Below are 27645 nucleotides of genomic sequence, written 5' to 3'. Positions count from 1 at the left end.
CGATGGTGGACTGCATGGTGGTATGCTGTCACTGCAGTTTGAGGACAGTTCTTCACAGATCTCAAAAAGGTAGCCCTGCCCATCCTGAAGTTCTCTTGCTACTGCTGCTCATCCCAGTTCTGCAGAAAGAGCTGCTCCAACCAATCCACGCTGATTTCCTGGGCCAGAAATGGCACTGAACACTATATAGGTGATCCAGGAACTGGTCCTCTAGTTCCAACAGCCTGGCGTCTTCCTGTTCTTCTGCCTCATCCTGATGTCATCACTGCAGAGTAATTTCCTGCAACTGGAGGAGCTGCTGCTGTGCAATATTCTCCTGCTCCCACATCATCTGGTTGGTGCTAAAGTCCAATGCCAAATTAATCTGGCTGTGCTATAATACAGCCCTCAAGCAGCCCATGCTTATTCGCATTTGCCATCATAGCTGTGCAGAGCATTTCTGGGTCCATGATGGCCAACAGCAATTAAAAAATGGCATGAGCCCATCGAGAAATGAAGTATGGGATTTCTTTTAAAAATGTGAACTGACCTGGCTTCTCACAATTCACAGTGAAAACAATCCCAGGACACACACCACTCAGCAGAGAAGCAACAGACCCTGGAGAATTCTACATTCTTAGTTTGCAACTAAGTGATACTGTGCGCTCACAAGATGTGAACTGAAAATGGATCAGGCATTCTGTGCATATGCTACGGTGTGACCCACATACTAAGAATTTCCTGATGTGCATCCAAAAGCTTTATCTTAAACCCTCTGTGTAGACACAGCCCTAATTTTGTGGTAATTCCTCTTCACATTGGTGCCTATCACAGTAATTAAGAAATCCATGCAAGCTTACTCCACTTGTACATTCCACAGATGCTAGAATCTGGGAACCTGTAATCATTAAAAAAGGCTATAATACCTAACAGCCGCATACCTATTTTTAATAACATTCAAATTGATTAACTAAAACATGAATCAGTGCCCTGGCTACTAGGATTTTTCCTTATTTCCAGGGAACCTGAATATTAGAGAGAATTCAGTAATCTTGCTACCCAGAGAGCCTAATTCTGAAATCCTTACTTTCCTGCCAGTTATCCCCATTAAAATCAGAGGAACTGTTGGCGTAAAAGCTACTCCTCTTGATTAAGATGGCAGAATCAGGGTCCAAATTAGCAGAGGAGTAGATAGTAAAGGAAACTATTTACTCTTCAATAGGTCAATGAAAGAAGCAACATCTGCACTAGAGGGATCAGACTGCGACAGAATGCATGATAACTCAGTATGCAATGCTGTTTTGTGGGGACTCAGAGAAAAAACATTCAGGTGTTTGGGCTAGAATGAACCGTCTCTTAAAAATGTTCCATTCCTCTCGGACCTGCCAGTTACAATTATAAATCTATGCAATTCATCAACTGTCAAATAGATGGAGAAATGAGAAAACACCTCCTTCTCCTCCAGCAAGAGAAGAAGAGCAGATGTTTTGGTTTTTTTTTTCAAACAAGATAGGAAAGCTTTAGAAGTTGTTTTATTATACTTCAGTATTTGCCATTATCACAATTCCCTTTGAATATGCCATGAATCAAATAATCCTTTAAAAGGTTGCAATGAATCACCCAATAGAGTGATAAATCTGAATCATGTAAAAAGAAAGCAGCCAACCCATGTCACTATCATTAATTTAATGTTTCTTAGTGGGAGGATCTAATGCTATTTCATGTAGCTTTTATTTGCTGTCTGTATCCAATTACCAAAAAGACTAACATACTTGCAGATTTTAAGTCTTTCTGTACAGTTTTTTTGGTTTTTTTTTTTTTTTTTTTTTTTTGTGAACAGTTTATGGCAGGATATGGAACAGCAAACCAGTGAACAAAAATGTGACAGATGCAGAGAATTACAAACTTTTCATTTTAGCTTTACATAAAAGAGCAAAGTAAAATTCATCAAGTTCTAAGTTGTGTTTGTGGTGACCCTTGAATAAAAAGACAACGGAAAGCTCTCCAAAAACAACTACAGCCACTCCCGCTACAAAAAAGTTTTCCTTTGAATTGGTTGGGGGAACACTTTCACTGCTATAATCATTTAGTCACAAATGCATTGCTCTTGATCCACAAGGCAGTTCTTAAGTGCAAAGAATGTTGCATGTCTTAACAACATACAGTAGGTCATATTATGCTTCTGTTCATTTTAGATACCAGAATAACAATTCTAATAAAGTCTGTCTTATAAAATATTATAAAGAGGGGTCACTGTACATACAAGCTCACGATGAACACAACTGTAAGTTAACTTTATTATTAACCTACTGAATGACCTGGGTAATCCGCTTATGCTTAATATCTGATCACCTCCTATTTGCTTAATTTTCAGAGCTATAAATGTTAGCAGGTATAAAATTATCCATTCTTCTTTTAGTCTAGTCACAGCACCAGACTCAGTGATGACCTCATTAGGCAATGAAGTCACAAGCTACTAAATGCCATATAAAGTAGTATTTCCTTTCACGTATTCCAAATGAATAGACCTTTTAATTTCATAAAAAGGCCTAGTTCTTGTATTAATGGTAAAGAGGGACCAATCCATGCTGGTGCTGCACTCATTCATGTGGGTCACTAGGTCACTGCAGTAAGCTGAGCCATTCTATGATTCTTTCCCACTGAATTGTGGGAGAACTTTTCTGTCTTTTGTACATAGGAGGAGAATTGTTGGAAGGCAGTGGAGGACCATCAGTACGCAATGGTTTAGCCTACATCCTCAATGCAAAGTGGGTGGGTTGGCACTTGGGCTTTAGCTTATAGCCTCAGACAAGGGTTGAGAGGATCAGGAAACCCAAACCAGAGGCAGAGCTTAATTTGTGCCAGGGCTCGCTAGGGATTAGCCCCGGCACTTCTAAATTTGGCGATTCATAGCCCCAGCACTTCTGGGCTTGCCACGTCAGTTCTGAAAGTAAAAATTGCTTGAGTCCCGGCACCTAAATGCTTGAGCCCCAGCACATTTTTCATTACAAATTAAGCACTGACCACATCTTGTGTGTAGGGCTGGAAGTCAGGTTTGGGACCAAATCTGAAAGAGAGCCTGAGTCAACTATAAAGTCAACATACCCTCAGGGTTTGATCCTGCAAGCACTTACCCAGGTAAATAAAGTCACTCTAATGCATAGATATTTGCAGGACCAAGTCCAAAATTTCGGCTATCATTATTAATCAAGTAAAGACACAAAGGCTGAAATTGTTAAAGCTGCCTAGGGTATGAGGATATTAGGCACCCAAATACCATAATTGGCTTTGAAAATCTCAGTCAAAGTGTCTAATTATGTATAAATCAAAGATAATATGGAGTATCACTAGTAACAATTAATAATGTTTATTTTTTAAATCAACAAGTCAGAATTATCAGAAGCAATTAAACCCTTTCGTGATTTATTTTTGAGTGTTACTCAAAATATACATTGTTCTAGTGAAGATCAACAGTCCTTTTATAAAATTTACTCTCATTTATAAAGTTATCAGGCCTACTGTACATGTGTTCTCAATTCATTCAGGTTAGGCCAGAAAATAATAGGACATAATTGACTTTCACTTGCTTTCACACTTATCCTTAACATACTGTCACCGAAAAGGACAAGAGAAAAACAGCTAAATATCAGTAATTTGGTGGTGGGGGAAGCAGCTGAACATAATTCAGTGTGACAAGAGGCAGAGTGATTTGGCTAAACCATTTCTCAGGGTACTTTGTAAGGAGGATCAGCTGTATTATTCCTCTAATAGCCATGTCTAATGCAATAGCCTGGCGGGTTTTGTCCCAAGTCAAGGTATCAGCAGCAGGTCAGAAGGTAACATTCTGTTTACACGATTATTTCCTAAAGCACTTATCTTGCCTTCGGTGTGAAAGTTGACTTTTCTGTTTGTAAGGGGGCCTAAAGAATTGAGGGAATGGGAAAAATTAGCTACACTGAGCTGGAGCTGAATAGAATTAAGTGGGAGGTCTGAGAAAGTCCTGCAGTGGCACTCAGCAGGATACCTTATTAGCCGCGTCATCGCAGTTCATTCAGGCAAACCATAACAGTGTCACCAACATTCCCACACAAAGACAAAGTTCCTCACACAGTCTATAAACATGCTTCCCCTGGCCAATTTATCCTAGCTTGACACTACTGAAAAGAGGTTTTTGTTTTGTTTTTTTTAAAAACAGTAACAAAACAAAACAACCTCCCTCCCTCCTCTTCCCCCCAAGCTCTGCCAAACGGGCTGAATTGAGGATGGAGAGGAGATGAAGGGGTATTGTCACATTTCTTGGGAAGAAACAATCCAAGGGTCAAAAATGTTATTCAGTGAGCATTTTTTAAATCATAAAAAAAGTTGATAGAAAACAGAATACAGAAATGTGAATATCCCTTACTATTTAACCTATTTTTCTGTATAATGAACAATCTCACTAGAATTGCTTTATTATGTGTGTATTATATAGTAAAAGAATTAGTAATATAAAATAAAATTTTAAAAAATAATACATATTTACAAAAATAGTTACAAAATAGCTCTTGCATCAACTAAATACCTTTTAATACTAAATAATTCATTTAAAATGTTTGTTCCGTGTATTAAGTAAGCTACAGACTTGCTAATATGGTGGTAACTCAGAGGTACTGATAAATACAGAATTGTAAAATTAATTCAAAATATATTTAAAGTGATCATTTTAGCATTTTAAAGAGGACATTTCACAGAAACCAGAGGACTGTAGTAAGACATCAGACGTAAAATGCAACTCAGCATCCATAAATAAAGTTGTTTATAAAGAGAAAGAATGTAAGTATATTTGTATAGCATCGTCTCATAATAAAAGGGTTCTTAAAATCAAAAATAAACAGCATAGGGGAGGTAGATAGCAGCACAGCCTAACTAAGTAATTGTGTTATTAAATTTTTAGGTTAAAACATTCATCTTGTTCACTGTTAATTTAAGTAGAGCTCTGAACCAAAAGGGATCTATTTCCATTTGAATCTAGTAAAAGTAATGCTGAAGTATGTCTCTGCATGCTGGAGTAAAATCTTTTCACATTTAATCTGATCAGAAAGCATTTCAGAAGTTGAAACAATAGGGAAGTTTGCATACTTGCTATGTGCAATGCAAGACACTGAAGCCCCACTGTTCACAAAGCACCTAGAAAGGGAGTCACAGAATAGTGTTAGAGTGAAGGTCACAGAAAGGTTACTGGATAGGAGATGGAACCACTGATAAGTATTTAACAATCAGATACAGGTTCCCAATCTGACTAAAGAGAAACCAGTAATGGAGCATTAAATTATATACTTTTCACTTCTATATATCTTTAATTCCAGGGAGTCCTAATAACAATTCCTACAGTGACTTCTGGTGGAAAGCAAAGGAACAACTACAGTGAAATCTCTATTACACTACCTCAGCCTGGCCAGGTCACTGAGGGTTGAGACAAGATTCGTCTAACACAACACTGGACATGTGGCCTTTAGGCTCATATTTCCATCTATCCCACCTTCACTTGGCCACCTCTTCCATGAAAATTGGTCTATTGGAATCCACAAAAAAGGACCTCTAGGTTTCTAGATTCCAGAAATAATCATTAATTTTAAAAAAAAGTGAACTGTGACAGTCTCAGTGTACCTAAACAGACCTAATGTAAGTGCTTTCAGTGGCATATCTAAAATATTGTAATACTGTCATTAAAAAGCTGAACTTTATCATATCTCCGTGCTCTACTCTTTTTGATATAATAGCTAAAACCTATTAATAATATCAAAACATCTCAAAAGGTCAAGCAGAAAACAGCAAGATGAAAGGAGTTGTCAAGAAGCTAAGGCAATCATCTTAATACTCAAGGCATTTGCCAGAGCTGTTTAACTAATATGTGATGTTCACTTTTAATTTCAATATAGTGCCATTTGGGCAAAAAAATGTTATATTTTTAATTAATAGCCATGTCAGTGGCTATTAAGATTAAAACAAAGACCACATCAATAATAAATATTTAATCCAAAGAAAGGATTACAAGAAGAGCAATAAATATCAATTTTTAGAGCTGGAAAATTGTGACTTTTTCTAGTTTGACTGGTATTTTCATTATATTGACAAAACCATGATCTTACCTGACACTGACATTCACCTAATGTAATAGCAGCCATGTATAATGATGTAAGTACTTGTCAATTTTACTACAGGAGAACACAGTTCTATTACACTGAGGTTAAATTATAAGGAAATTCTCTTGCTCTTCATCAGAGGTAAAAAAACCACTTAAGGATCAAGAAACTGGAGAAACTGTATGTGTGTGTGTAGTTCCACATTATATCATGGGAGATTAAAATTAAAATTCTTCCAAATAATTTGTGAAACTCTCAGTGTTAATATTTATACTTACTCATTGACAGAGAAAAGACTCTTACTATGTCTTAATTCACATAGTAGGTATATCTAGCCTATAATATATTAAAGGATTGAGTACAACAAAAAACACTGTGACCATTTAATAAAAAACATACCCAGAAACTGGGCCATAAAATTACCTGCAGAATATTCCAGAATGGAATTTTGTTCACTACCTCATGAAAATTAGAAATGCAAACCATTCCTTTACCTTTTTGTGATACCGTTAGAAATGATCAGAGGATAGACATTGCATGTCCTAGCTAGGTAACCAACATTACAAGAAGATTAAATACTACCACCACCACCACCACAACTGTATCTCTAAACTCTTCAGTGTTATTGTACTGCTAAAATTTTCAACCTTATACTTACTATAGAATAAAATGTATATAATTTACAGAGGTGTCTTATAAATCTGTTTACTGCAGTAAATCCTTGATTTTGCTGTTTATCCACGAACATTTAATTAAATTTTAACATATTCCATCCATTTTTTTATCATGAAAATTAGGACAATTCATAGCAACATTCAAATAATCTAGACCCAGAGAAGGGCAATGTACAGGACTAGATGCCTAGAAAAACTTTCATATGAAGCGGTTCATAAAGATCAGTGACCTAATATTTAGAAGTGCTGACCATCAACAATTTGTACATACTTCACCAGCAGTTTGGGTGCTCACCACTTCTGAAAAAAATTAGACTCCATTGGGTTATTTAGTTAAGAGAGGAGACAAATAAATGTGACATAACAGAAGTATGTAAAATGATGCATTGTATAGAAAAGGTCCATTTGGTCTTCCTATTTATTTACCCTTTCAAAAGGGATCATCCACTAAAATGAAAGCCAACAAATTTTAAATTGAAAAATGGATAGAAAAAAGAGATGAGTGGAGGTAGAGGAAGGGTGGGAGGTAAAGGTGGCTGTAAGCCACCTGCAGGTCCTTTGCTGTTCCTAAATCTGGAAGAAATCCAGATTAACCCCAGGTTAGACCAGCTACAGCAACAGTATGAATCATGTTGCTTAATGAACTTCTGGAAGATATTACTAAAATGAGGGCTATATATTCATCTATAGATAAATAGACAGACAGGTAGATAGAGCTGCTCTAATTTACATTGGCTGGCAGTTAACGGAGCACATTAAACTCCAGCTGTTTCTTTTCCCAGCTCAGGATTCTCCTATGTTAGGGGAACATCAACTGCACCATTCGGGCAGATTTAAAATCACTTTGTGCAGCTCTGGATTTAGCATGGCTGAAGATTTGGTCCAATAAGATCATTCAAAGCTACTGGATGTTAATTCTACAGTATTAGTTAATACTACACTAATGAAACCATATACGAAAGTTACATTAGCAGGAATAAAAATTCATAATGGAGATCTAGAACTTCCACTCTTCAGGACTTAAGACTCACATCACTGGGAATACAGACAACTTTCTTTCATATCCATGTTATGCATAATTATCCATTAGCTGGGATTTGTTCCTTCCTTTGAAATATCTGAAATTGGGCCCTGTTGAACACAGGATGCAAGACTAAACAGACCATGGCTTTATTCATACAGCAATCCCCATCTTGCTGTGATGCTGAAAATGTTGAAAGATGTTCCTTTACTTAGGGTTAGATTCTGCTTCCACTGACTTCAATAGAAGCAGAACTGAGCTCTTACAACCATCTCTCCATTTTGTAACTTCCAAATCATTTTATCGAGATGCATTTAGTGAATTGTACATAAAATCACAAGAGCAATTTATTTTCATATAAATGAATAAAGATTGGAGCAGCAGCTGTTATAGACTATGTTTAATCCAATCACAATGACCTTGGAAGACTATATAGTAAAACATATCAAAAGACACAAACCACATGAATGCTGATTCAAGTTAGTGTCACCTATAGCCTGACATGCAAGACATTTTCTTCATCCAACCTAAAAAATTCTTTCCGAGGAACAAATTAAAGTAACTCTCCACCTAAGAATGATCTAATTCATATTGTGAGAATGTCTGTATATACAGGAGATTTATTCCTAGAACAAATCAAAGAGTTAACAGGTTACTGCTACTGTTATTTTAGGTACTGTTTTTTCTTTCATTTTAAAAAAATAAAACATCCTCCCTTTCCTTCTTCTCAATCAGTGCTTAATTTATGAGAGTACTAGGCTACCACAATTTATCCCATTACCTTAATCTTAATACCGTATCCCATTACATCCAGCCTAGCAACTAGATAGAATGCTACGTAGATTCTTGTAGGAAGATACTGGCCCATTAAGGCATTCTAGGCGCAGGGACCATTGGAGGAAGTTGTGGCAATGTGATTTCAATTGAGCAATTCCATTCAGGAGTGTCACAGGAATCCAGAGCCCATATGTCTCAGCATCCGTGGCTCTGAACCTCTAGCAAATCTCAAAGGTTCCATGAGGCTTGAGGGTCAACTCGCTGACAATTTCATGACACAGCAAATTCTGCGGTCATCAAAATGACTGGAGAGAACTCCTCTGGGGAACCTTGTGGAGGTTTTCTTTTTACAGAATCCCTCCCATGGTTTATCCACAGAACGCTGTGATCTAGCTCCATAAAAATAACATTGAAAGCTCCAAGTGTTTGAAAGCACTATTCCAACATTTGATTAACATTTGAGTAACATGTGTTCACACACTATTTTTTAAAAATATATTCTCTCAAAGTAAGCAAAAGCTGTTAAAACTTCTGAATACTAATTGACTGTCCCCTAATTAGAGCTCACATTGCTTGAGAATCTGGTTTTGTTTTTAGTGCACATTTATGTAATTGTAATAATAAAAATTATGAAATTAGAACAGAAATAAAAACACTGAAGTTTTCTTTTTATTCATGGGTTGGGTACAAGATGTTGCAGAAGCTTGCCACCATTACCCTTCCAGTGACCTCAGCCTGGAAGCATTGCTCTGTGACCGTGGGAGATAAAGGAGCCACTAAGTCAGTCCTCCACCCCATATGCAGAAAACACTGATAATAAATAAATAAGATGACTCAGGGGTGAAAACAAATCTTTATAATCTGTGAATGTCAAAGAATGTCTCCCTAAATTTTAAAATCTCATGCTTCATCTACTATATAAACACGTCATTGGTCCGAATATATCCTTAAAAATATAAATGTATGCTTCTCATTCAAAAAAATAACTTTGTAAAATTGTTATGTAATACATTTGCAAAAATTGGTAAAAATACTACCCAATTTAAATTGAAAATCCACGTGTGTATGTTATCTAAGGAATACTCATTAGTGAATTTTCTGACCGATGGTGTCAGACATGTAAAAGGCTGAGCCAGTGGGAAAACAAGAGGAAACCCCCTCTCCCAGCCTTTGACTTTCGCTGACAGGTTGAAAGTAACAAGATAATTTTGCTGGATTTATTCTTTGTGGAACATATTATACAAACACACTAATTTTGAGAGCTCTTAACCCTAGTTTAAAGAGAGGAGGGAGAAGAGACTGAATATTAATGAGCTGGACCCAATGTGTTTAATGAAAAGTTGCCTTTTCTGAATGTGGTATTGGATTTTAAATCCTGGTTAGAAGATATTTGAATGGAAGGCTTATTTGCCTTGGCACTACATTCTATTTGGGCACATTACAAATTTCACTATATATTTGAAAATGCTATGGTTGCAGTCAGAATTTTCACTTGTTAAAATAAATACTGCAAAAAATGAGATGGATGGAATAAAACAGGGGGAAAAATTACTCCTAGAATTTTCTCAAATGACCCAGATCTTTAGAATGAAGTTTTCCTTTGCCTAGAAACTAAGTGGCTTTTCTTTTCCTCATTCAGCTGCTAGTTCTGGGAAAAGCCCAAAGAGAAACATTTAGATTGGAGGGGTCTTTGAGAAGATGTGACAGTTGACTGATGAGCATCCATAAAATGACAAAGAATAGTTGTGTGAAGCCTGTGCATCACATCACCTCTCCCTGGGAAACTAATTGCTCTGAATTGTTAATAGTAACATTATTTTTCTGGCAATCATTTCTTTTGAATACCCAAAATGAGCATGAAACAGCTCCTTTGACCGGACATAAAAGTTAAATGTCCCAATGTTGATCAAATTAACTTCAGCTATGTGACAATGGACTATATTTGTGAGAAAATAATGAAGGGCACAAAGGGGTGCTTTATGCCAAGATTTCACAGTTGTAATGTAAAAATGTTTCTGTTGAACTAGGCCAGGCAACATTTCAAAAGGAAAACAGAAGAGCACTGTCACTTTCTAAAAAAAAAAAAAAAGCTCATTTCATGGATCTGAATGGTCTGGATAATTTCAGGAAGTTTCAAAGGTTGGCACATCAAGAACAACAACATCAAGCTACTATCTCACATCCTGATTCTTATTTAACTCTCATATACTACTCATAAAGAACAACCTCTTGTAGTCCTTAGTCAGTCTTTAGTCAGGCAAGAATCCTATTGAAGTCAATAGAAATTTTGCCTGAGCAGGGGCTATAGGATTTGGCTCAAAAGTAGTCTAACTTCATGCAGACAAAAACACTAATTCATAAATAAAATATTTATGTAGGCATGAAGTGCAGCATATGCATGAAGTATGTGATCTACATTGTTAACTGCATGTTCCTCTCCCTATTTCACATATAAACTTAATTTCCAAAATTTAAAAGTTATGAAGATGCAATTGCTGTCAAGATAGGGGTGGGATTAGGCAAGTACACTATCCAATATGGGATGGGAAGCCGCTTTCAGATGTCCACATCTGGAGCACATGGAGTAAATTCAATCTCTGTTGTATCAGTGTAAATCCAGAATAACACCATTGACCTCCAAGAAGTTAGTCTGGATTTATGTGAGTGCCGAGAAAAGAATGTGTCTCTATGTATTCTACAACAAAGAGTCCATGATAATTCTGCCTTCCCCACTGAGTGATAGAGGTAAAAAAATTACCTGACGTATTACAGACATATTGTAGCTGCCCTTTGCACATTCTTTTCACCACATTATTCTTATGCTGCTTCTTTCTGTTTTTTAAAATCAAAATAAGCCATTTTACTATTCTAATACTATTAGATTAAATATTTGTATTCAAAAATCTTATTTTGAATGACTAAATAATCACTCAAACATTTCTAATACCTCTAAAATCAACTTTCATTTTTAAAAGTTTACAATTTAAAGATATTTGAGCAGCTTCATGCCTATGTACTAAAGTTTTGGCATAAAATACTATTCGTGGTAAACAAGAACTTTTGTAATGTTAAAATAATTTACTTAAGCTTTACTTGTAACTATAGTTTTTAATTTTTGCATGAGAGATTCTTGTGGTCATTTGAACCCCACATTAACGAGGCTGTAGTTCATTAATGTTTATGAAGATATTCACAGAAACGCAGATGCATACAGAAGACAGAACTGTGGTTCACTTACTCTCACAGAGGCTTACATCAACTGTGAGAAGGTGTTTCTGTTTCATTCACTGAAGATTTAGCTCATTAAACTGTTTTCCTTCTCAGTATTGTTCACTGAGTCTGAACTGCATTGCTGTTAAATGCTCCTTAGCAGTTTAAAGGCTTTAGAGGAAAAGACTTATCAGCCTCTGTTTTTAACAGCACTAAATCTGCATTATTAGTTCATGCAGATAAGGGGATTTAAAAGCCTGGCTTGAAAACTCTCTCTCCTATGTTTATCTGACACTGCATAGCTCCTGTAGCTCAGCTGGAAATGTAGATCTATGAAGCTTTAAAGAGAGATTAAATCCAAGAAAAGAAGTACTTTTTCCCCTATAGATGTTCTCACTTTCCCTTTTCCTACTGTCTGAAGGAGTGATGGCAGACAATGGTCAAAGATGGTTCCCAAAACCTTCTGAATGGGGACACTGTTGGTGGTAGCATTCATTCAAAGTGAGCTTCAGTGTATTGTCCTCCCCAATCAGCAGATCAGAATAGAGTTTGCTGGTGGCTGCCAAAAGGTTAGCAGTGCCCATGAAAGGGGTTTCCCATTATTCACTGCTCTTACAGAACTCCTCTTTTGTGCTAGTCAGCCCATCATTTCACTATGGAGGTCCGGATCTGCGGCTGGCTGCTCTCTCAAAATGAGCAATTCATGTGAATGCAAACCCACAGTAGTAGCGCAACCCAAAATTGAAGGTTTTCCTTTCTAAAAACAGGGGAGCTAGGGAAGTTTTTGGCAATGTCACATTTTAATGATATACCATCATGACATCTTTGACCCACAGTTAACACTAATACTACAGTCTGATTTCCTTACCCTTGCCAGGGCATCGTGGGAGGTCCAAAGCCAAAATTAGCTAAATGAAGCACATCGCATGCTATAACAAGCAAGCAATAAATAATACAGATAGGTCTGGTTAGGTTCCTTAATGTAGAACCAAAGAGAAAAGGGACAGAAAACAAAACAAAAAAAGCAAAGCAAAGGAAAAATTACCCTTCCTTACCTGGTGAGGTGCTGTAACAATATATATAATATTTTTTGTCTAAAAACACTCCCAGTCAAGCAGATCCAGAACTCACTGAAGCTTAGTTCATTAATTCAAAGTATCTCTTATAAATGTACATATCCACCCTATTTACATTACATCAAAAAGTTCATGATTTTTAAAAAATGTTTCCACTGCTTCTCTCTGATAGAAATGGCATCAGAGAATAGTTGATTTCTCCTCTCCAGCCTCCTCTCCCCAAGTGAGAATTAAACACTAAATGTTAAAGCATTTCCTATCTACACCCAACTGGTGGACAGTGAAAAAAATAGGTTGTGCGCCCACAGTGGAAAAAGTTAAATATTTAATTAAATATATGGGCCAATTCTAAATGAAAATCATCCTGGACATATGAGCAGAGAAGTAAAGTTTCAGCTACTATATTGTCAAGATAAGAAAATATCCATATGCAGTTCTATACTTTAAAGATCTTTCAATGAAAATCTAAAAATAGGAAAAAGGGCAATACTGTCTATATACAAGCAAGCTTATTTTATGCTGCATAACTAAATTTGATTCTACTGTCCCATTCATCTTCAGCTCCCTAGAGGAGACAATCAGCCAAATAAACTATTATTCTTTTACAGGGAATTCCTTACAGAGGATGATATTGCATACAGCATCTCAATGCAAAGGAGAACATCATGTGTAAGTGACAGAGAGAAGAGCTGGCTCACTGAATATGAGGCAATCTCAGACAAACCTCTAAGCAGAGCTCAACCTTTGTCAGGATGGAGGAATGGGGATTTTTTTTAAGATCCTCATCTGATCCCCCACCCACAAGGCTAAGGCTCCTTATGGGGTTACCAATCCAGTGCTGCTCAAAGCAATGGCTTGTGAGAGGGATGCACAAACCACTCTCTGTACCTGCCAGTCTGAACTTGGATTCCCCATATAGCAACACACTTAGGCTGATCTCCACTATGTTAGGGTTCAAATAAATAAAGTTCCCTCACTCAACTTTCTCTGAAAAGATGTGGCTGTGACAGTCTCTTCATGAGTCTTGGATATCTCTTCCTGGAAAGTTCATTCTCTGTAGCATACATTATATACTGTGGCATCCCTGGCAGGAAGAACCCCAGAGCATGCTATATTTAAATGCAGAGAGGCTGTCATAGCTCTTAGCTCTGCAACAATATCAACCAAGGCAGAAGCTTTCAGAAGAGGAATCATCTGGAGGCTCTAGGCAGATGGGGAGCCTTTTATGGAGGAGCGAGGAGGGATGTGAAGTGCTAGGATTTGTGGGGAGGGAACTTGGGGAGCATGGAGGCTTAAAAAGAGAGATGGGGACAGGAACACATCATGGTATCCTCAGAGGCGTACTCTTCACGAGGAGAAAAGGTATGTTTTAGCACATTAGCTAACATGTTCAAATCCTAGTAAGTCAAGGCAAATGGCAGTTTTAACATGTGGTAGCTGGTCGAGAAGCTACCTCAACCAGCTAACTAATGTGTGTTAAAGCTACAACCTGTCTTGTCTACATTAGGGTTTCAAACACATTAATTAACATATGTTAGAATGCACATTTTTTCTGCCCAGAGAGAAAAAAAAGGCCACACTGGTGCCAGAAGACTTTGGTGAGTGTGGAGTGGAGGAGGTATTGGGGGAGGAGGGCAAGGTCTGTGGAGAGTGTATATCGGGGTGGAAGGAGGTGTCTTGCAAGGAACAAAGGATGGAACAGTGGGTACAGGGTGATTGGAGTCTGTTAAGAAGCAGGGAGATGTAACTACTAGCAATGTCACAGAAAGCATGCATGTGTGTTTGAAGAGGAGAAAATCTAAATGTTTAAGAAAGAAAGGAAAAGAATCATATTATGAATGAACCTATTCTCTCCTGATATCAAATTATTCCTAACTTATCTGCAATTGCTTAGAGAGATTCCTAAGAAGTTACACTTACAGTATCACCATTATGTCACAGATAACGCTGCATGTGAAGACTTCTTTAAAGAGAAGCTTTTAGGCTTTATTTCTCTAGGAAACATGAAGTCAATCAATACTTCATAAAAGAAACATTCAGATCTTCTATAAGAATCATTCACTGTGGCAGGTCAGGCTACTGCTGTTTAAACATGCTTCCTTTCTACCTGTACATTTGCCAATATATATATACCTATGCATAAATCATCTGTTCTTGATGGCTGTCTTTATCATGGATCCATAACTGCTAAATAGGATTATCAAAAGTTTCTCTAGCATATTCTGACAGTACACTGCGCACTTTGTTAGCACTTTTTGACCATGGTGCTTTCAATAGCTGTGGCAGCTGGGTACAAATGCTGCATTCTCTTTTACAAACAGATTAGGTGTTTAGTGTACATTGCCTGTGTTGAGATTAACATACCTTGCATTAAAACACATTTGAACATCAACACTATTCATTTTTACTTAGCACCTGTGTAGAGTGGGGGAGGAGGGAAAAGGTGTACTTTTAAGATGTGCTAACACGTTTTAAAAATACACTGTTTTTGCCTAGGCTACAAAAGGCTCTAGAGATTACATAGAAATTCCCCAGTCTTTTCAATTTCTTTTAAAATAATCAGCATCACAAACTGACCCCTAATTTGATCCATGTGAAAACATTCTGAACTCTTATAAAAAGTTTATTGTTTCAATCTGTATTATGCAGTTTTGCAAGTGGAAGAAATGCTATAAACAGTACGCTGAGTGTGACTGTTTTTGGACAAATGGAATACAAATCCTGGTATGTCTAGCAAGTAATTTTTATCATAGCTTTTATAAAGTAAGGAGAAGAGGAGGGTGAGAAAAACTAATAGAGTCTAATACATACCTATCAAGTACATAACCAAGAGCCTTTTGTCGTATTCCTGAGTAAACGGATGGGCTTGTTTCCCAAGCAATTAAATTGGAAGCATCATGGAAAAGATGAATGTTTACCAAGTCAAAGGCACTATGACAAAGGAAAAAAATAAAATGATTCAGGATAAAAGAAAAAAACATTAGTCGCAAGCAGTGGAGCATTCAACATCATAGCACAACACTGTATATTCACTGCTATAGCATCTTATATTTACTTATGCATAGAGAGCAAAATTATGCTATTGTAGTAGAAATTGCTATGGAGCAGCACCAATCTGATCCATAGTTAAGGTTTTAGCTCGGCTCCTGTTTAAAGCTTATGTATTATAAAAAATAGAAAGATTGAGGTCAATTACAGCTGAGAGAGAGGGGTGGGGAGTTTTGTACAACCTGGGCAAATTGTAACATGACATACACATAATTAGAGCTGGTTGGAAAAATTCAGATGAAACACTGTTTTGGAGATTCGGCTAAACAAACATTTTATGAAAACGGTCTAATTTCACCGAAGATCTGATGAAACCTACCTGACTTCCTGCTACCTCACCTGCCTGCCAGTGGGCTACCAGGGACCCAGGGCAGCCTTCCAGGAAGACTGCCTCAAAGCTGATGTTCCATTCCCTTTCACGGAGAATTTTGAAATTTTTGGAATGAAACCAAATCTTGAAATATTAAAATCCTTTGTGAAATGGAATTACCTTTCTCTTACCAGCTCTATGCATAACTAAATGATCTTGTTCATGTGACTCTTGTCTGCCCACCATCCTTTCCCTACCCCTATTATTGCAGCTTTCAGTGGTGGGGTCATATCTGCCATTTGAATTTAAGCTCTCTGGGGCAGAGATTGCATCTTGCGATATGCCTGTACAGTACCTTGCATATTTTGGCCTGTATTGTAATATGAACAATGAAAATCATATCCTGGCAATATTCCTGCGTATATGGCACCCTTTGTAATTTCAATTGTACCATATCCTCTATTTTTACTTCTAAATTTAAGAAACATTCTAATGAATATAATGTCACTATATCACCAGCATCTCATTCTGCTTTCACTGAATAAACCCAGGAACTTTATAGCGCCAGTCTCAGCTTCTGTGTTGCAGCAAATTGTTCCTTCAGCAGCTCTGATTTCAGTAGGGAGATTAAAGATATGTATGCACTACTGCTGTAAGAGGTGATTTCCAACTTGAGGAGACATACCAACAAGAGCTCTGATCAAGCAAGTATGCTAAAAACAGATGTGTAGCTATGGTGGTGCAAGCAGTGCAAGGGGCTAGCCAGTCCAAGTATGTACCTGGGGTCTCAAATGGATCATATTTGGGTGGCTAGCCCTTTCCACTGCTTATGCTGCTGTGGCTACACTTCTATTTTGAGTGCACTGGCTAAATGAGAGCTAGCATACATGCTGAAGCAGAAACTGGAGCCATGAAGATCCAGGTTTTATATAAGGGAAGCAGTTTTAGCTACCAAACTACAGAGTTTCAGTTGTCTCTGTGGCCTTTGAGGCTGTGGTTAACCAATTGTCAGTCTCCGGCCTAGAGGATTTTTGAGAAGCTAGAATTTCCCCCCAATGTACAATCTGTAAAGGTTTTAAACACCTTTGGGTAAAAGGACCTCTATAAATCACCATTCAAAGAAGTGGATTTAAACAAACCAGAATTTCTTACATGTGCGATCACATAACTATTATATAGTGAAGAGGCACATGCATGCTTAAACAGATGACCACAGTTTTACACCCATTTCATTATGTATGTGTTCTCTGCCTACGCCTTATCCTTCTTCACCCCCTTTGGACGCCTGCAGGCTCATCAGTGCATCTAGATAGTAGTCACACACTATTCTGAACACAGCAACTGCAACTCAGCCCAGCCCTTAAGCAGATCACACAAAAGTTTGTGGTGCGTCATTTTTACCCCTCACCATGGAATGGCTCTGTAAAGGGCAGGCAGAAAATAGCCCTACGAAAATTATATACGATGTAGTTTAATCAAATCCTTCAGCCACACAGCACAATCCCTCCAGCAATTATTTATTTTTAGTTCCCATCTTTGAGCAAGTATCTACTCTGAACACATCCTTAAACAATGTTTTCTCTAAACACAGCTTCAAAGTTCCCCAAAACAGGAAGGCAGCAGCACAGACGCTGGGGTCCCTCATGAGGCAAGAAGAAAAATAGGTTAGTTACCAATAATTGGTGTTCTATAAATATATATTCCTCCACAAAGCTCTATCTTTGGAGTCACATGTTGCATAACATGGATTCAGAAAGATTAAAAACGCATTAAACTTATCAGATAGTTGTCTGCCCAATTTATGGGCCAAACCAGAGTGTATCAAAGGAAGAAGTCACCCTTCCTTTGTTTCTCACCAAGTGCTCAGCCAATTAGTGTGCTTATGCTAAATACAACAAGCAAGAAGAATATTCAATACGTGCGAACAGTGTAAGTGAACATTTGTCACACAGTTTAAAATCAAATTCTCCTTTTGTAAGGATCTGAAATGACTACACATTCGAAATATCCACAGAAGAGAAAAATATCTTTGGTGGTTTATAACTATCTTTGAACAACATAACACATGAAGAGCTACAGTAGAGAGTCAGAAAACATGAGAAATGTGGTGAGACATCAACAGTTACAAGTCTAATGGCAAATGGAAAAGCTGCAACTTGTGGGGTAGGGCTGAAGTGCCTCCTTTATAGATATGGCTATGGTGTATATATTGTGGTATGATGTTACCCTATTACAGCCTTACTGCTTTTTACAGTTCTGGATCCATACAGCAGCACACATGACACTAAGAGTAAGGATCTGTGAAGGCATTTGGTGAATATTAAGTATTTTTCCTGTTTATTGAACTTTCTTTGTTTTGTCATAAGATAAAAACAATTAGAGTGACCAGATTTCCCAATTTTATAGGAACAGTCCCAATATTCGGGGCTTTTTCTTATATAGGCACCTATTACCTCCTACCCGCTTTTCTGATTTTTCACACTTGCTATTTGATCAGCCTAGAAATAATGTTCAAGCTTTCTGGGGCAGGGACCCTCTTCTCGTCTGTGTTTGTACAGTACCCTGCACAATCAGACCCCAATCCCAATATATATAATTAATAATAATAGAATTTGCATATATGCACAATAAACAGCTTCAGTGATTACTAAAACTCCCACTCCCCTTCAAAATCTGTATCACATACATAAAGCCTTTCTCCTGCATATGCCTCTGCTGTGAATGTTACTCAGTAAGGCTCTGTTTCAGCAAGGTACTTTAGCACCTCAGTGGCGTACCGAGGGGGGGGGGGGGGCCACCAGGCCCCCGGATACGTGCCGGGGGGGGGGGGAGTGCGCCGGCCCGGTCCTTCAGGACGCACAGGAGGCAGAGGGCACAGGAGGCTCTGAGGGGCGCCTCCACCCCCCCCCCCCCCCATGCATCATGAAGGGCCGGTCTGGGCCCCCATTCCCGGCCAGGGGGTGAGGCTGCCCTGTCCGAACCGGCGCCAGAGAGAGACGGGCATCGTGTGGCGGGTAAGTACGGGGAGAGGCGGTGGTGCCAAGCCTGCATTTGTGCTTCCCCCAAGCCTCATGTGCCCCCCTCGCAGATACAAGACCCTCCCACTCGGGACAGCTGGGGGGTGGCACTGTGACCCCTCCTGTCCTGTGCGGGGAGGCAAGGCAGGCCTGGGGGTGCAAATTTAGGCTTATTCCCCAGGCGCCGGAGACCCTCGGTACGCCATTTAGCATATATCTAATTTTAAGCACATGACTCTTGACTTCAAAGAGACTATTCATGTGCTTATAATTAGGTATATGCATAAGTACATTGCTGTAAAGAGTCCTAAATCTTGACCAAACGTGTTGAGAACACAGAATCTCAGAAAGCTCCTATTCTCTGTCTTACCAAAAGTGTTAACAATATTAATGCAACTAATTAAAAACCAGATGAACTCTCTACCAAAGAAACTTCAACTGCAGATGACCATGAGAAACAGAGTTAATAGATGGTACAGCTTCTTCTCAGAAAACTTTTTATATGTAATATTGTAATGATCTTGGTGATATACATTTGGTTATCAAAAAAAAAAAAAAAAAGTTCAAGCCACAAATGGCTCATCAGCCTGATGCAGTTTAAGGCACATAAGTTTCTATAGCCAATACCTTTGATTTCTCACCTCTGTGGATCAGGCACCCATTTTGCAGCTGGGCAAACTAGATGCAGCCTTTCAGTGTAAAATTGAGCAAGACTCAAACCCACAGCCTTTGGGATTGTAGTCAAGTGCCTTCAGCACTCAGCCACCATTCCTTAACCTATTTTGGGGTGCCATATTAATAATTTTTTGATGGCAGAATACATTATTATTTTCTTTACTTGCTTTCTACAATCTACTGGATGCCTTTGATATTTAGAACAAGATTTTCCATTCCCATTACTCAAAATTATATCAGAAACAACCATTCATTTCCTCCCAAATCTGCCAGATCTACAGCAGCGTTTTTCCAACAGCTTGAAGAATAAGGAACATACATTTGGTATTCTTGAGAGACAGAGCTTGCCTCCTTCTGAGCCAAACATTAATTCCTAGATAAATGAAGGTGAAATTTAACCAATTTTTCCAGTTTTTTTATTCCCCATTTTTGTCCCCACTCCTTTTAAATTTTAAAGATGAATAAAGAAATATGGTCAAAATAAATAACTAGGGAATAAACTTAAATGACTCAAATATAGAGGCTTTTTCTCTTAAATGTGCCACAGCATCAGAGTTAGCCGGTGCTGAAATTTCTTTGATTTAGGTCACAGTGATAGGTGACCCATTCTCAGCCAATGGCCACCCTACATAATAATGCTGGGCTTTAAATACTATTGATGAGTTAGGAAATAATGCAAAACTAACAGCAGCATGAATGTTAGTTCACATGACCTTCTCTCTTAGAAGCCTAGGATAAGACACAACTCAATTGGGTTTGGCAATCTCATGATGCAATACACATAACTGATAGTCAAGTACAGTCAGTGTCACAAACTTTTCAAATAGATCACAAAATATTTCTTTCCTCACATTATTGATAGCAGGTTCAGCGCCTTTTAACTGTTTACATTATTTTCTAAACAACATTATTTTAGGATAGGTTACTAATTCAACTCAGGGTTACACAACAACAAACTCACACTTTCCTAAGCAATCTTAAAAGGAAATGATTGCAAAATATCTTAAATATTCACCATTTTAACTGAATACATTTATATTTACAGACAGGTGCAGTAATAACAACATATAGAAAACAGGAGATATCTATGAAGGGTAAACCTCTCAATTCCCTGTATTTTCTTATGGAGGCACTAACCTGTCTAACATATAACAACTGATAACGTCACCCTACAGATAACCGCAGACTGAATATTTATGATTCCGAGTTTTTTAATATTTGGCCAGCACAGGACAAGCCATGATCTGGGCCCAAAATAGCAAGGCAGATCTAAATTCTGCAAATAAAGGACAATTGGTCAGTGTAAATGTAAGTGTTTCAGTGCACACATATGTAGCAGGAACTGATGTATATGGGCTTGGTCCAATATACAAAGGAAGTGACCAACTGACTTAAGTAGGCAGTGGCTTAGGCCCTGAATGGTGAGCTGAATGAGTACACAGAGAATGGTACATACTTCCAAAGCTTTCTGGATGTCTGAGCCTAACAGATAATTTTCTTGGTCAGTCTAATGACAAATATTAAAATCACATTTATAAAAGTGAATTTTACCATTTGTCATTTACAATTTACTGAGCATTATTATGCATATAATAAAGCTAAGCATGATCTGTCATCTCTTCTTTGTAGCAAATAAATTAGGTTATATACATAAAGTTTCTCACAGAAAATATACATGTAATAAGATCATCATAAATAACTTAATAGGAGGCAACATACCAATCAGTAATACACCATCTTGTTCGAATGAAGCCTTTTCTGGACCATTTACACTGAAAAATAAATAAGCAATTTAAATTAATCAGATTAAATGAAGGATTAGTGGGAGTGTATGAAGTAATTAAATATATTTTACAAGAGGATATTTTTAAACTGTTGTATTGAGAACGTAACACAAACTTAACCTATATAACTTAAGTAATGAGCAGTATGAACTATACAAACAAGATAGAAAGAAAATATTATTCCCTACAATAAGGATTTAAATTGCACTGCTTAGTTCTTTGTTTCACTAGTCCAACAATAAACTTGAAATAAAAACTACTTAAAAAATCTAGTCACTATTACATAAGTGAGTACCAACAGGGAAATGATTATTATATTTGTACTTTCAGAAGAAAAATAAAATTGCTTTGGATACATCCCAGAAAAAAACAATCAATTCTTATCAATTGTGCATGAATGCCTGGGCTTGTTTGTAAATTTACCTAAACTGTGAAGTTGTGCCACAGAGTTTTACATTGAACTTCAATGAATGGGATGTGTTAGAAAGCAGTACCTTTTCCGCAGACTCTGTCCACCTAATATTTCTATAAAAGTTGAAGTGAATTTAAATAAGAGTGTACCAATACATTTATCATAACAGCAACATCCTGTGTAAGATACAAATCAACTACTGCCAAAGTATAGTACTGCTGACATAGCAAAAGAATTCTTTCAGCTGCGATCCTAAATTGATTTTCAAAAAAATTAAATTAATTTTTTTTAAAAAGCCATTATTTTGGATCCCATTTATTCAGTGCTGCAGTGACTGTGATGCTGGACTACTGTTTTCTGGTAATGAATATTGCCCCAGATATACTTAAATGATATATACTATGATTTTATGGCAATAGGGTACAACTACTTACAATAAATAACTATTAACCATAGTACAGCATCCTTCAGAAATGAAGTAATCACCCTTCAGGCCTCTCATGAGACAATATATACAGCTTTTGACATATACCCTGCAAGATGCTCTCTTTTCTCCTTACTATGAGTATAACACTTGTTGAAATTCTCCATTCACCCCCAAAACTCTACCCAGATAAACTGGTGCCTAACAAAGTTCAAACCACCCAAAGAACTTGCTTCAATACAGAAATAAAACCTACTCTGACCCCTAGCTGTCACCCACAACCCCACACTGGAATCCATGCAGGGAATCATCAAACAACCACTATCCATTCTCGATGGGGACCCCATCCTGAAAGAAATATTTCTTGAAAGCCCTCTTCTGGCCTTCAAACAACCTCGCAACATTTTCAAGCTCATCATCAGAAGCCAGGTCCCCATGGACCAGGACACATCAACTCAAAGCAGCACCAGACCCTGCCAGAACAACAGATGCAAAACCTGCAGACATATCTCCACCGTGACAAATGATCAATACCTCCCACAACACAGCTTTCAAGATCAATGGGTCCTACACGTGCTTATCACAGCACGCGGTATACCTCATCTAATGCACTAAATGCCCTAATAACAGCTATGTGGGTGAAGCCAGACAATCACTACTCTCTTAAATGAACTCATACAGGAAAATGATAAAAGCAAAAACACCGTATCACTTGTTGGTGAACACTTTTCACAAAACAATCACTCTGAATCTGATCTATCAGTCCTCATCTTCATGGGAAACCTGCACAAAGGTGAGCTTGGGAACTTAAATTCATAACTTTGCTAGAAACTAAAAATCATGGTCTTAATAAAGACACTCGATGTATGGCTTATTACAACAATCTGTAACCCACTAACCCCCCTTTTTGTCCTATGACTACAGGGGTGTTAACGGCCCACTTCACCTAATGGTCTCTTAGAATATGTGGTAACTACTCATGCTAATCTACCTGTGCAATCTAGTATTTAGCTGTGACACTCTGAGTACCTTTCCCAGACCTGAAGAAGAGCTCTGTGTAACTTGAAAGCTTGTCTCTCTCTCCAACAGAACATATTACTTCACTCACCTTGTCTCTCTAATATCCTGGGACCGACACGGTTGCATATATAAAGTCAAAGCAGACTGCTTTCTCATTATCTTTCAGATGACCATCACCTCTTATTTTCTTATTTTTAACTGCATATATGTCTGTCCTCCTGGCAACCTGATCATTTAAAAAAATTAGCTCTCTGGTTCTTGTGGCAACAAATCAACAGTAACCAATCAGAAGAATGCAAAAAATAGACCGTCCCTTTACTAAGGTCCCCTTGCCCCAACAAAATCCTCTTTATACTCAAAACATCAGTTTATAGAGATACATTTTAAATGTTTATTGTATTGACTAACTAACAACTTGAACCTGGTAGCTTGAAAGTGAAAACTATTTCCATACATGAATCTTTTCTTCTAACACAAGTTCACAGTGGTTTGTGTAAGTAGAGTTATCCATAAATGCTGGGCTAATCTCACTGATTTACTTTTAATTTAAGAAAAGACTATTTAAACATCTGTTTTGAAAAAAAAAATACAATTATTTGGATTTAATTTTAATAATTTAAATTTAAGAGAAAAAAAGTGGGTCCACTTTCTGGCTTGCCTTTGAGTGTCCCCCTTTAACTACCTATATGCAGGATATGAATTTTACCATCAAGTTTGTGAAGCAGATCTCAAATAAACAGCTTAACTAAAGAACAGTTCTGGCTGAAACATGTTAGTGAGGATTGCTGGCATTCTCATACACTTCATATAGTTTCATCAGCTTAATATTGCTTCAGCAGTTGGAAAAACAAGGAAGTATTCTATTCCAAACAGTAAAAAGTTCAAGGACAATGAAGTGTTTTATTCAAAAATTCAACATTTATATTTAGTAATGTGAATAGATTGCACAATGAATGCTTTATCTTCTATTTTTTATTCATGACTTGAATTATGTCCCCATAATTTCAGCTAGTTTACTATACATGCACAGTGTTTTCAAGACATTTTTGCTCTTTTTAATCTAACATGGTTCTGTGTCTTATTCTTCCTGCATCATGGAGTTGTTTGCACCTGCCAGTTGTCCTGTTTCATAAGAATGTTTCAGAGTCTACAATTTAACTCTGATCAAAATGAATGCAGAAACACTGAGATTAATTTATTTAAAGAAGAGTTGAGGAATACCAAAAGGAAGATTTGAGAAGAGATAGTTGACTTGTGGGAGAGTTATAATTTTAATAATACTAATCCTCTCAATGAGAGATACTATAGTGGTATTCCAGCCCATTTTTCTAGTCCTTTGATAGCTTTTGTAAATAGTTTAATAAAATTAAGTTTTGGAGCGTTGTTCTTTATCCGAAACATTGTGGATATCAAGATATCTAATTTGTGAAAATTCTTTCAGAGTTTTAAAGATTTACTAGAAAACAATCAGCACAGAGTAAGTTTTGGTTGCATGTTTTCTCTTTTTAATCATTGTATTTAAGTTTTATGTCTAACAACAGTGGCCATGGATCCTATTTCAATTAGGACTGGTGATTAAAACATACCACTACTTTATTCTTCTTTCTCAACTAAATTCTTTGGATTTATTTAGATTAATTGTGATCATACTAGCTACTAACTGAAAGGAAAAGAAAAAAGAAAAGTAAAACTGCATGATGCTTCAATTTCATTGTCAGTATAATTTTTTCACTGTCCCAATTTTTTTTTAATTCTGAATTATGTTGAAGCAGCATCTCAGATTGTTCGATACTGTGATAATCCCACCACGAAGCCACATTAAGTAGGATGTATTACTATATAAGTAATGAAACATACATCATGTTGCTTAATTTCTTTTCTCAAACTGGGTTGTAATAGGGTCACTGTCTCCAGAATGGCCCTCATGAAATGGGGTGATACTGCAGCATCTCTGCTTCAGCGTCCCTTCTGTGGTGGGTCCTCTTGGCCTTCTCCACACAGTTCAATGTTGTTGATGTGGCTTGGCCCTTTGGCCAAGTTACTAAACAAATTTAACCCCTTTCAGCATAACAAAAGGCCAGTTAAAAGTCCAATCAAAACATCCAAACAAACAAAAAATTCTTCTGCTCCTCTTGAACTACTCCTCAGCCCACCTTATGGCTACCTTTAAGTCTTTCCCGACTGTGTTATAGATTACTGACTGCCAGGCTGCTTTCCTTGGAGTCACCCACTGACATCATTTCCTCTTTACTCCTACTCTTTTAGCTGAGCATCCAAAGCTTTTCCTCTGGAGTCCCTTTTCCTAGCAGGTTCCCACTGAAACCATAGGCCCCGTGTTTGAAGGTGAAGTACATGAGCCCCCTATCCCTGAGTGGAGGGACTGTCATTGAAGTCTTTGGAGGTAGAGGTGCGGAGCAGGGTACTCAATTCCATGCCCAAAGAGGGTCTTTCCACCACTTTAATGAGAAGATGACTTCTTGTGGGACTGTAACCATCGTGTCCATGAAGAGTCTGCTAGGTAGATATGTTCCATATAATGGTGGCTGAGTGCCAAGAGTGGAAACCATGTGCACAATCACTTGAAGAACAAACTTTGTCTAGAAAACATGAGGTAGCATAGGATATACAAACACTTACTAACTCCCTTTAACTCACAGATATCACCAAATGCTAAACCTTAAACACCACCACAAAGGATTGACTTTTACAAATCACTTAAAACAATTTCACTTTAAGTGCCGTCCACCTGCACCTTTTAAATTGCTGGGCTAAATCTAGTATCCTAACAACATGTTTTATTCTTGTATACTGGCATTTTGTAGTAGATTAGACATTCTAGAAAACTCAGCATACGTAGGGCATAAATCTTGTTGGAAGTTGGATGAAACCTGTCAAATTTTACCAAAGCTGGATCATATGAGGGGAGGAGGAGATTTCTAAAAGCACTCAGAGTTGACCTAATGCTGCTCAAATTGAAGACAGCAGAGAAAGCGTGCACTTGTTTTCACACCTTTCACTTCTATTTTCTATGCATACTTTTAAAAATATATATTTTAATAAACTTTTGATTAATCAAGCAGTTACTTTAAAATAAATATAATATATATATATATATATATATATATATATATATATATATATATATATTTATACATTTTAAAATTAAGTGGTCCAAAATCCGATATAGCTGACTTCCTCATCCAAGCTGTCATTTCCAGTTCGCTAGCCTCTTTGGTAACATAGTAGGCACTTCAAAAGATAAAAAAATGAAAATAAATTAAAAAATTGAAATAATATATTCCAAACAACAGTGTAAACGGATGCAGTTACTAAAAATACACTGTAACCAAACTGTAGCTGAAAAATTAGCCTTGGATATATTTGAGCTGTTCTTTCTATATATGACACCAAAATACAAAAGTATACCATGTTAATAAAATAATTACAACACTTACCAGCTTAGTGTGCACAAAGGGCGTCTGCTGCCTATTCTCTCTTAGCTCCAGGAGTAAAACTACTACTGACAGGGAACACTGGCCAACTGAAACACCCAAGCCCAAGACATTGAATGTCCTGTTTTGTATCATCATCCATTTTAGGAGACCTCTCTAAAGGCCTCTTCTCTCATTCTTGTACTGGTTGCTGTGCAAATGCATACAATATTGATATAGTCAGCTTACTGTTCTCCTGCCTTGTTCTTTCATGCCATCCTCATTGACAGATGCTGATATTAGAAGGAATTTGCATATTAGTTGATATGCTCCGTTAGGGCCCAAATACTGAAGTTTGTTATGGTAGCTTGGTGTTCCCTAATGCCTATACTTTTGCAGTGACTTTTGGTTGTACGCACAGCAGTACATGCTCAATCCAACTTTGCTAAATTTTCATTGTCGCACGTGCGATTAAAAATCTGAAACCTCTGAGTTTAAGAACACCTCACATTTCTAAAACTTGCAGTTACATTGTGCAAGCCTTCTCTTTGTGAATAGGGTCCCCAGGGAGATTGTGTTGACCTTTTAAAACCCTCTAGAAACACCACCTACATAAATAACCTCAGCTACATGGGGTAAAAGGACCTCCAGACAACATTAACATG

General features: G+C 37.4%; 1 protein-coding gene across 4 annotated transcripts in view; it reads right to left on the bottom strand.

The window, feature by feature from the left end:
* The window catches only part of INPP5A (inositol polyphosphate-5-phosphatase A), a 372135-nt gene that overhangs the window by 103897 nt on the left and 240593 nt on the right, over positions 1–27645 (bottom strand). For all 4 annotated transcript variants that reach the window (XM_067533377.1, XM_067533379.1, XM_067533376.1 and 1 more), the window contains exons 7-8: positions 21629–21681; positions 15671–15790 (exon numbers count right to left, since the gene is read on the bottom strand). In XM_067533377.1, the coding sequence (XP_067389478.1) occupies positions 15671–15790; positions 21629–21681 (173 nt within the window). The remainder of the gene's footprint in view (positions 1–15670; positions 15791–21628; positions 21682–27645) is intronic.

This window comes from Emydura macquarii, unplaced genomic scaffold (assembly GCF_026122565.2).
Source record: "Emydura macquarii macquarii isolate MOO-44397 ecotype Brisbane River unplaced genomic scaffold, CSIRO-AGI_Emac_v2 contig_3343, whole genome shotgun sequence".
Taxonomy (NCBI): domain Eukaryota; kingdom Metazoa; phylum Chordata; order Testudines; family Chelidae; genus Emydura; species Emydura macquarii.
This window is presented reverse-complemented; position numbering and strand designations above follow the sequence as displayed.